General features: G+C 44.8%; 1 protein-coding gene across 1 annotated transcript in view; it reads left to right on the plus strand.

Moving 5' to 3' along the window:
• The first annotated feature begins 8062 nt into the window (after window positions 1-8062).
• Window positions 8063-12141, plus strand: part of LOC128692130 (Krueppel-like factor 6) — a 127468-nt gene continuing 123389 nt past the window's right edge. Inside the window, exon 1 of the mRNA XM_053781149.2 lies at window positions 8063-9472. Within this exon, the coding sequence (XP_053637124.1) occupies window positions 8560-9472 (913 nt within the window). The 5' untranslated portion in view covers window positions 8063-8559. The remainder of the gene's footprint in view (window positions 9473-12141) is intronic.

A 12141-nucleotide genomic window follows, 5' to 3' on the forward strand; every position in this document is an offset into this window, starting at 1 on the left:
TAATGACACGATTGCAAACAAACCATACCACGGGCGGGGATAGAACCCGCGATCGGTCTGGAGTTTTGAGACTCTCAGATCGCGGGTTCTATCCCCACCCGTGGTATGGTTTTTTCTAGTTGTGCCCCCGTGTTTCTGTTCTACCCTGGTTTTTCTCTTCTAAAATCTTGTTAGATTCAGTTCCTTTAGCCTCTCATGGTAGCTCATGAACTCTAGCGCTGGTCAACACCTCAGCACTTTTTTCAGTATCTTAACGTGCTTTTTCAAGGGCTGGATTCATGCTGGTGCTGTATGCTAAGACTTTTTTGTGTGTGTGTGTATGTGTGTGTGTACGTACTTGTGTATCGACAACCCACCATGTAAGACAAGAACCGCAGAGCATGTCTTGAACGCTGACGTCTGCAGAGTGTCGCAAGGCTAGCTTCAAGTACCACAAGCTTCAAGTACAGTCATCACTTCAGGCTTCACATACACTCATTACAAAAAACTTCAAGAAAACACATCACTACAATCTTCGAACGTATTCGTCACTACAAGCTCCCACAACATCGTAAGTATATATACCAAGGACAGTGATCGTGTCAGTGGCACAGCATACCTGGAGTATAACAAACCACTCTACCTACGCACATAAACACACGCTATACAGCCTTGTAAGGTGACATTAGAACCTAGGGACATCCCAAGAGGAGCAGGGTACAAGCGAGACATCAGAGTGTACCTCAAGGCGAGACAACGCCCTCTGCTCCCGCGTAATAGGTACCACAACTTAATGAGTAATTGGTCATTAAAGGACGTAATCTCTCCCAATTGCCACATATGTCGGCCCACCGCACCCTCGTCTGACTCGTAAATGCTATTTCAGGAATTACATGAATAGAGGCTCCTCCGTTGACCTGTAATTGCCGACAGCTAATGGTGCTTGAGGCTTGGTTAATGGAGCCCACGCTAATGGTTGCCTCTCCAGGATGACACGGTTATTTATTGTGGCATCCAGACTTAAGGGACAACTCTGTATGTATCATCACTCAGTATACAGAGTTAAGGGACCGCACTCTAAGAAACAGCACTCTAGATTACACCAGTATTAGAGGCAAGACCCTGCGTGCGTGTGTGTGTGTGTGTGTGTGTGTGTGTTTTGAGTGTGTGTGTGTGTGTGTGTGTGTGTGTGTGTGTGTGTGTGTGTGTGTGTGTGTGTGTGTGTGTGTGTGTGAGTGTGTGGTGTGACAGATACGTTACAAAGTCTAGTTCTCGAGTCATTCAGTTCTTGGTGATCTGAGGTTTCATCCCAGAAAAATGTTAACTCCAGGTAGGTAGGTAGGTAGTTCATCGGATCAAGAACCCTTCACTTTTGAAGGTAGCTTCAGAGTAGAGAGGTCTCCTCTTCCTCTTCTTCCTTCTCATGGGTATTTTGGCAATCAATGTAATATAGCCATTACCCTAAGTGTCTTGTCGATTATATTATCTATAGTCCTTTGACATGCTCCTCTCTGCTATATTCACCACCACCGTTACCACTACTACTACTACCACCAACCACCACTACCACTAACCACCACTACCATCCACCACTACCATCCACCACTACCACTACCCACCACTACCACCAACCACCACTACCAGTAACCACCACTACCACTAACCACCACTACCACCAACCACCACTACCACTAACCACCACTACCACCAACCACCACTACCACTAACCACCACTACCACTAACCACCACTACCACCAACCACCACTACCACCAACCACCGCTACCACTAACCACCACTACCACCACTACCACTAACCACCACTACCACTAACCACCACTACCACTAACCACCACTACCACCAACCACCACTACCACTAACCACCACTACCACCAACCGCCCCACCACCAAAAACAAGCAACCAATACCACCAACTCTACCACCAATACCAACACCAATCACAGAATTCCATCTACCACCACCATCACAATTACAAGAAGAATAACAGCATAACCACTATCTCGTCCACTCCGCCGTCATCACCTCTACAGCACCTGTGTGTATATGTGTGTGTGTGTGTGTGTGTGTGTGTGTGTCCCTGGGTATCAGTGTTGGCAGTGGCAAATAACAGCAACATGTAGATTATTATTGAGAATATGTAAATGTTCAATCGGAAATCATATCAGGCTAGTGGCCCCTCTCGCTCCCACTCTCATTTACATTAATCAATGTCAACATTTAGCAGAGTTAATGACTGAATGTTGATCACCATAACGTTGGGAAATACGGTGTATATCTTCAGGTAGAGAAAGAGGAAGTTGTTGATCATCTGGTGTCAGTAACGATCCCTGTTCTAACTTGCTAACTGGAGCTCCACTCAACAAATGCGCCTTCGTAATTGAGAGCAGAAATGACAAGAGCAATATTGCAGACCCACACACGCGTGTGTGTGTTTGTGTACTCACCCATTTGTGATTGCAGGGGTTGAGTCGCAGCTCCTGTACGTCTGTACTCACCCTGTGTGACGGTTGTCGTAGAGCTACACACTATCGCAGTGTTTGGTAGACATGTGTGCTCCTTCCATAACCATAGTACCAACGCAGCAATTTTTTTCTGGAACAGAGCAAGTTTGGACGGTGGAAATAAATGGTATAAAATACCGACACAATGGAAACATAAACACATATGCAGTTTAATGTGATCCTTTACTGACAACGTTTCGCCCACACAGTGGGCTTTTTCAAGTCACAAACAGATCTACCTGGGGTGGAAGGTACGGGAGTATATATAGTCAGGTTCAGAATGTTGAGGTCAGGTGGAGAATGCTGCATCTGATGATCTACCGGGTGGGGTTATAGAGTCTTGGGTAGCTTGGCAGGGGTATTGGACAAGTTGTGAGTAGACAATACCCCTGCCAAGCTACCCAAGACTCTATAACCCCACCCGGTAGATCATCAGATGCAGCATTCTCCACCTGACCTCAACATTCTGAACCTGACTATAAATACTCCCGTACCTTCCACCCCAGGTAGATCTGTTTGTGACTTGAAAAAGCCCACTGTGTGGGCGAAACGTTGTCAATAAAGGATCACATTAAACTGCATATGTGTTTATGTTTCCAAGCTTGGACGGGAATGTTAGAGTACGGAGGGTCATTTGAAGTGTGATGCCGGCGCACTTCTGGCAAACCAACAATAGAATGAAAGATAGTTAATGTATTTCCTTTCCTGGGTCATCCGGCCTCAAAGGGATACAGCCGGTGTGCACCAAAAAAAAAAATAAAATAAAAAACTTTTAGTATTGCCCCGAAGGTCGATTTTGAGCAGTGGCTGTCATGCTAAGATTAATCTTATAATAATGGCAACCAAAAAAAAAAAAATGGTTTACACGCCATTGGCGATATCAACTCCATCAAAGGTATATTAAACAAGAACTGTATGTTTCTCATATATATATATATATATATATATATATATATATATATATATATATATATATATATATATATATATATATATATATATATATATATATATATATATATATATATATATATATATATATATATATATAGTTACAGTATCTTTATCTTTGCAATTACAGGTATCTCTACATTAGCATACTGCCATTATCTGATTACAGCCGTTTTTGTAAAATGCTGCCAATCTTAATTAGAGCGAACTTACACTGTTCTTAGTTATATATTTTATTTCGATTTTACACAGAAGCAGCAGGAGAGCACACTGAGTGCACACTGAGTGCACAGTGAGTGCACAGTGAGTGCACAATGAGTGCACAATGAGTGCACAATGAGTGCACAATGAGTGCAATGGGACCAATACTTTTCAACGCCCTCCCTTCGTACATTTAAGGGAATTACCAATACACCTTTAATTAACTGTCTTCAACACTGCCCTTATCTCCGTGCTATACCTGTGACCTGTTTCTGGAGCTTGGCCTGTGGCCAAGCTACCCTGTTGACTGCTTGGTCAACTCGACTCTGTGTGCTAGTAGCCTGCTGCAGGCCCACATAGCCATCACAACCTGGCTAATCCAACACGTACAGAAACTATTCACCTTCTTCAAAATGCCATTTTGGTTCCGGCAATTTTTCTGATATCTTCTGGTAGAATGTTGAAGAGTCTCGGGCCACGTATGTTGACACAGTGTTCTTAAATCGTAAATACGGAATCTCTGTTTTTCACTTAGTTTTAGTTATTATTTTTCTCGTATCTTTTACTCCAGTAAGTTGTAGAGAAGTGTGCAAGTTAAGGTCCTAATGTTTGTCTGATTAGCCGGGCTGTTGTGCCAAAGTTGTACTGCGTGCGGCCAGCATCAACAGCTTGACTGATCAGGCCATGAACCAGGATGCCTAGTCTGGGACTCGAATAGTCTACAGGTTTAAGATAACCCATGGCCGGGCTACGAGAGTAGTGAAACTCTCGAAACTCTTCAAAGATAAAGGTAGGTAAACAGTGAGCAGAGATTAACATAACTCTATGGGAAATCACCGCCAGGTTTTAATTCTTTACCTACAAAAATGGGTTGTAACATATTCCTGTCTGTGCACAATGCTTTCCAGGCACCGAGAGTTTTCCGGGAACTTTAATAACAGATGTACATAGATGTATTTACAATAAATTAGTTAGTAAATAGAAAACAGTACATGTCTCCATGGCAACGAGAGCCGCCCCCTGGTAGGCTGGATGGGGTTAAGCGCATGGATGAGTGCAGAAAAGAGAAGTGCAGGTTTAATCTCCTCCACTGGCCTTTATTCTTCACCCTACGTACCTCCTCTTAACGCTCTATACTCGTTTACACACACACACACACACACACACACACACACACACACACACACACACACACACACACACACATTGGTCACTGGTGCTGAGAACAACACACCTGGTTCAACCAATCAGGCAGCATTTACACAGCAGAAGAGAACTCTTGAAACTATGGCCAGGTTAACTCTAGGTAAACACTTAAGATGAGATTCCCATGTGTAAACAAGAAACTCGCATCCCCTCTCTCTCTCTCTCTCTCTCTCTCTCTCTCTCTCTCTCTCTCTCTCTCTCTCTCTCTCTCTCTCTCTCTCTCTCTCTCTCTCTCTCTCTCTCTCTCTCTCTCTCTCTCTCTCTCTCTCTCTCTCTCTCTCTCTCTCTCTCTCTCTCTCTCTCTCTCTCTCTCTCTCTCTCTCTCACTCACTCCCGTTCCGTTCTTCAGGTTTAAGGTAAAGTTTCTATAGTGCATTTTATCACCTGTTAGCCGTAAATTTCTCTTTTCCTCGTCTGTTTCGTGTTATCTGCCATTCTTTCTGAGATCATCGCCCCCACGGCCCAGTCTCAGAGCAGTACTGATAAAGTGGGAGGGAAATATTACAGAAGAAAGAAGCATTAGGAAGTATAGCTGTGTTCCGCCTTGCTCCTGCGCCAGCACAACGCCACCACCAAGTTCGCGTACCACCCAACTTTTAGCGTTGTCTGAAAACTTGGCCTTAATCGAGTTAGTGCATGAGCTGGTGCAGGGGGAGAGAACACCCCCTCCCCCTCCCCCTACCTTTCACCTCTCTTGCACCTCCACCCCCCTTCCTCCGTCTTTCTTGACACGCAACTCCATCCCCTGCCGCCCCTCTATCACTTCCTCTGAGCTTCTTTCTGTCATGTGAAGTTAGCTAAGGTAGGGTAGCAGCTCTTTGCTTGTAAAATTAGTTGAGGCGAGATAATATCCCTTAGGCTATAAAATGAGCTGAGGTACAATAAGAGCGCTAGTCTTCTAAAATTAGCTGAGGTAGCATAATAACTCATAGTCTGTAAGAAATAAATAAAAGCTGACTTAGGAGGAAAGAGATTACGAACGAGAGAAACTCTTGCTAGAGACACAGTGTATCACACGAAGGTTGGGCACACCGCGTTTTACGCTGGAGAAAAATACGAGCAGGCTTCTTGCAGGCATACCACACTTACCTGGTGAGTCTACCTGGGGAGTGTTCCTAAGGTCAGCGCTGTGACTGGCCGGGTCCCAGACCAGGCTCCCGGTGGAAAGCCTGATCATGCAGGGTTTTGGTGCTGGCTCGCACTAGTGTCCTCTGCCTTACTTGTTGGCGTTACGCCTCCGGTTTGGCCTATGGGATGATTTCAGAACAAGTGATGCCAAGTGATCTTTAAAACACTTGGTGGTGGTGGTGATAGAGGGGTGGTGGTACTGGTGGGATGGAGGGTTTGGTGGTGGTGGTGGTGGTGGTGATGGGGGTGGTGGCAGTGGTGGGATGGAGGGTTTGGTGGTGGTGGTGGTGGTGGTGATGGGGGTGGTGGTAGTGGTGGTGATTTGGTGGTGGTAGGGAGGATGGTGGTGGTGGTGGTGTAGAAGGGGTGGTGGTAATGGTGGAGGGGTGGGTAGTAGTGGTGTTTTGTTCGTCAGGAAACAGCACAGTGTCACGGGCGCTTTATTAACTGATAATTAACTGCTTAAGCATTCGTTGATCTACCCGATATAATGGTGATATATTCGTTATAAATGGCATTATAACACGTTATTGCACCCTTTTTTTCTGATATATTTTATGGAGTCATTCATATATGATATACAGTTGTTTGTGCCATTAAAATCCATTAACGACTTACGTTTATGGAATCAGTATTATTTTATTACTCACGCCATTATTTCTAATATTATTATTTATTCACGACAGAGGTCATTCTAAATGAGTAAGGTTTGTGTGTGTGTGTGTGTGTGTGTGTGTGTGTGTGTGTGTGTGAGTGTATGTATGCTCACATACTACACACACACACACACACACACACACATACCACAACCACCAAGGAGTACAGACGTCAGCCATCTCATCCTTGGTAAAAATGAGTAACTGAATAGTCTTGGGCCTTTTACACTTATTGTGATGCCTTCTGCGTACGAATGGCACTCTTGCTTTTCATTGCATCTCCTGCCGATCGTTTTGCTATCATAGGGAGTGATTTGTGTATTCAGATTTGGCTTTATTTCCTCTAGGAATTGCCAGTTGTAAATAATGATGCATCTTTCTCGCTTGTGTTTCAAGGAGTATAGGTCAAGTGACTTCAAATGTTCCCAGTAATTATGGTGCTTGACTGAATTTACCCATGCAGGGAAGGTTCTTCGTACATACTTCGTACATATCTTCATTAGGTGCCAGATCAATCAGAATGTGAGGGATACGTGGGGCAGAGAGCATCCAGCAGCAACAGCCTGGTCGACCAGGCAAGCACCAGACGTGCCTGGCCCATGACCGGGCTCCGAGAGTAGTGAGAGTCTCAAAAGAGGCTCTTAGTCTCTTGCTCTCTCGAGAGAACAAGTGACTTGAAAAGGAACATCATTAGTTTGGTATCCATTGTTTTGAAGGTTCTCGTTATCCGTCCTATCATTTTCCTCTAGAATGTTTCTTTACAGATAGGAAGGACGTGTGTCTCGCGTTCATCAGACGGAGGATCAAGCCTCCACCATGTCTTGTGCTGAATAACCCACATGGATTTAGTGTTAAACATGAATTAATAAAATTAAAATTGTGATAATGACTCTTGTGTAGGGAGTGGAGATATTTTTGTGAGTGGTACCACCAAAAATATAAGGAAAGCGTCACTATGGATTATTTCCCTGGGTAAGACTGACGTTTATGCAAATGAGAAATAAAATAGCACAACAGTACAGTGGAACATCTGTTAACAATATGCAGAGGTACACGGTTTAAGCACAGGTTTGCTTATACACCTGCAGAGGACAGCAGTGAATGAATTGATAGAATAACTAAAAATAAACAAATTCAGGAAATGTAAGAATGGTTAATAGGGAAATTAAATAAGGAAAATGCATCTTTAATTAGAAGATAGTTACGTAGAAATAATAATAATAATAATAATAATAATAATAATAATAATAATAATAATATGTAGAAATAACTACGATTAAGATACAGTTAGTACAAGGTATTTCTGTGTCAACAAATGCATAGAGAAGAAGGAAAGTCTGGAAGAATATTTAAGATTGAAGTTATTTTTGCAAAATTCGCTAGAAAAAAGATAGAGATTGAACAACAGCTGGTGTTAGATATAGAATTTATTGCTAGTGCCAATGTTAATCATTAGCAAGATCTTGTTTGCGAGGAAAATGCAAACATTTATAAGAAGACAAATGTTTTCATTGGAAGATGTCACAAGTGGGGTGCCACAAGGTCCTGTGTTTGCCCCAGTAGTGTTTCTGAGGGACATCAGAACAAGAGAAGACGCGATTTTGAAGACCAAAATGTCAAATCTACTAAAGGCATGGATAATTCTGATTAATATTATCGTAATCATGAAGAAACACTGATCTACAGGGGTTTTAGAGCGCCTAGGGAATGGTCGAGCTTAAACTAACTGAAAATCCATCTCTCTCTCTCTCTCTCTCTCTCTCTCTCTCTCTCTCTCTCTCTCTCTCTCTCTCTCTCTCTCTCTCTCTGTCTGAATGTGTTTTTTGTTGATACTGAAGACGAAGACGTGTACGTCAGAATTCAATATGAGAGTTTAAATAACCTTAATTCATTTTTTTTTTCAGAACTGCTACGAGATGGACCGCTACCTGAAGGACGAGCCTCGGGTGAAAGGGGGCGGTCGCAAACTGGGCAGCTGTGAGATCGACGCCCCCTGGCAGGCCTTCTACGAGGACTGTGGCCACGACTCCTCGTCGCAGCCGCTGCGTATCTATAAGCTAGGCAGACCCATCAAGGGCGGCCGCAACTCCCGCCTTCTGGTGAAGGTCAAGACCGAGGCTCTCAACTCTGAGCTGAACATCAAGCGGGAGAACTTCGAACGCGACACCTGCGAAAAGAGCGAAACTCTGGAGGACGAGGTCATAGTCAAGGACGAACCCTTGGAGGACCTTGATGACCCTTCAAGTCAGGACGACCTTTGTGGTTCAGAACGATCCCTAGACTCTGTGTCAGTGTCCTCCTCTTCCTCCGCCTCCTCCCTCGCTTCCTTGGAGGGGGACCTTGATGCCCCCGTCAGTGTGGGAGAGCAGAGTCCTACCCGCGGCCGATCACTCGTCTCATGGGCGTCTTCTGAGGACATGGTAACGGACGCGCGGCTGGACTCGGGTGCGCGACGGGGCTCCAGCACGTCGTTCTTCGGCGCGACAAAATTGCTGACAGCCAAGTCTGCCCCTAACATAGCCACACTGACCCCACCCTCCTCCCCGGAGACCTCGCCCGTCACACATACCCACACGCTTCTGAAGGTTCATGCCCGCTCACAAGTGCCAAAGTTTATCTCCTTCGCCACCTCCTTGCCCCTCAAGACGAGTAACAGCAACAGCAGTAGTCTGACTATGGGCGTGCGAGGGATGAGTGTGGGCGTACATCCGCGGGCGGCAGACACTTCTCCGGACGCCAAACGTCGGGTACACAAGTGTCTCTTCCCCGGCTGCAAGAAAGTGTACACCAAGTCCTCGCACCTCAAGGCCCACCAACGTACACACACCGGTAAGTTGCAACCCATCTTGCATGAATATTTTTAGGGCTTTGTCCTTCTTGTATCTAGAATGTGGTGCTTTTATCTAGACTGAGAGTTAGGTTTATTATGTTGATATCTGAGCTGCTACAGTTAGAATGGGAGATGCTTTCTCAGGGCGAGAGGCGGTCTCCAAGCGAGGTACGATCTCAGGGTGAGGGGCGGTCTCCAAGCGAGGTACGATCTCAGGGTGAGGGGCGGTCTCCAAGCGAGGTACGATCTCAGGGTGAGGGGCGGTCTCCAAGCGAGGTACGGTCTCAGGGTGAGGGGCGGTCTCCAAGCGAGGCACGGTCTCAGGGTGAGGGGCGGTCTCCAAGCGAGGTACGGTCTCAGGGTGAGGAATGGTCGCCAAGCGAGGTACGGTCTCAGGGTGAGGAACGCAAGCGAGGTGCGGTCTCAGGTCGAGTGGCACTCCCAGGGTGAGTCTATACGTACGAGACCTCTTTCATTAACACTATTTTTATCATTATATTGACGAGGACGTATTAGACCCGTAGTGCGATCCCAAGAAAAGGAAAAAGTAATCCATTTCCTTAAATCAAGAACCATTCACTAGCGTCAAGGGCCCCACCATGAAAGATAGAGAGAACTATTTCTTTTTCTTATTTTCTCGCTTGTAGCGAGGCACACGCAATACACCGCTTGCAAAACCTGTCCTCTTTCAGTGTTTTATATTTTGGTACGTCCGCGGGGCAAAAATCTAAAATCTACGTCCCCAGAGTTTAGGTAGAAGCTTCCGGTGGTTGCTGCGTCCTTTCGTCCATGCGTGAGGATATGTTTTGTGTTTTATGGTAGAGGCGTGTGAGACACACCATGTGTAGTGTACACACACTACGTTCTCTCTTTCCCTCGCTCTCTCGCTCTCATTCAGTCTCTCACTGTCATTCACTCACTTTCGCTGTCATTTAACATTTATTTATTTCTTCTTCGGGTTATTATCCTTGCTTGTTCAATAGCCTTGTTCGCTGCTCTTTCCTTCTCTTCGTGCCTCACCTTAACGTTAATTTAACTGGTTCCACCCCTCATTGTATTTTTTGGCAATAAGAGTTAAAGTGACACTCAAGAGTGCCACAGCGGCCCAGGATGAATGAAACTGCCCTGGATGAGTGCTACTGTGGCCTTTGAATGAGTGCCATTGCAGTTCTGGATTTAGTCCTGATCGTGTGCCACATAGGTTCGAATGCTGTTGAGGCTATGAATGTGCACCATTGTGGCCCCAGATGAGTGTCGCGGCAGCCCTGAGTGAGTGTCACTGTAGCCCTTGAATGAATGCCACAGTGGCCCTAGACGTGTGTCAGTGTAGGCCTGAATGAATGCCACTGTGGCCCTAGATGAGTGTCAGTGTAGCCCTGAAAGAATGCCGTTGCGGCCCGCGATGAGTGCTGCTAGCGAGGTTAATTTAATTGCAGATTACAAAAAGTGGATACAGTGTTTCTGACAACGAGGCCACTGACCCAAAGCAAGGAACGCTGACTTCTGGACGAGCATCCATCTTGGTACGAGAATGAGTAGCTGAATGAGACCGCTACTCTGGTTGAAGCTGAAGAGACTAAATGTTTGAAATGGATTTGTCTTATGCTCAAAGATTATCTGTAATTAATTAAGACCTACTGGGATTATTTTCTGGTTTGCCAAAGGTATACTTAGCAGGTGTGGATGAATCTACTCGAAGTCTACCTGGAGGGCATTCCGGGGATCAACGCCCCCGCGTCCCGGTCCATGACCAGGGCCTGATCAACGAGGCTGTTACTGCTGGCCGCACGTAGCCCAACGTACGAACCACAGCCCGGCTGATCTGGCATTGACTTTAGGTATCTTTCCAGCTCCCTCTTGAAGACAATCAGGGATCTATTGATAATTCTGTTTATGGCTGGTGGGAGGCTGTTGAACAGTCTTGGGCCCCGGACACTTACTGTGTTTTCTCTTAGTGTACCAGTGGCGCCCCTACTTTTCACTGGGGATATGTTACATCGCCTGCCAAGTCTGATTTAAGTTTACTTAAGTTTACCCCAGTTTACTATTACAGCTCTGAATAGTTCATATGTTATTGCTTTTGATTCCTTGAGCTTTATCCTGCGTGAAGTTTATGGCTATACTGATACTGTTAATGGCTATACTGATACTGTTAATGGCTATACTGATACTGTTAATGGCTATACTGATACTGTTAATGGCTATACTGATAATGTTAATGGCTATACTGATACTGTTAATGGCTATACTGATACTGTTAATGGCTATACTGATACTGTTAATGGCTATACTGATACTGTTAATGGCTATACTGATACTGTTAATGGCTATACTGATAATGTTAATGGCTATACTGATACTGTTAATGGCTATACTGATACTGTTAATGGCTATACTGATACTGTTAATGGCTATACTGATACTGTTAATGGCTATACTGATACTGTTAATGGCTATACTGATACTGTTAATGGCTATACTGATACTGTTAATGGCTATACTGATACTGTTAATGGCTATACTGATACTGTTAATGGCTATACTGATACTGTTAATGGCTATACTGATACTGTTAATGGCTATACTGATACTGTTAATGGCTATACTGATACTGTTAATGGCTATACTGATACTGTTAATGGCTATACTGATACTGTTAATGGCTATA

Source organism: Cherax quadricarinatus, chromosome 15, assembly GCF_038502225.1.
Source record: "Cherax quadricarinatus isolate ZL_2023a chromosome 15, ASM3850222v1, whole genome shotgun sequence".
Lineage (NCBI taxonomy): Eukaryota > Metazoa > Arthropoda > Malacostraca > Decapoda > Parastacidae > Cherax > Cherax quadricarinatus.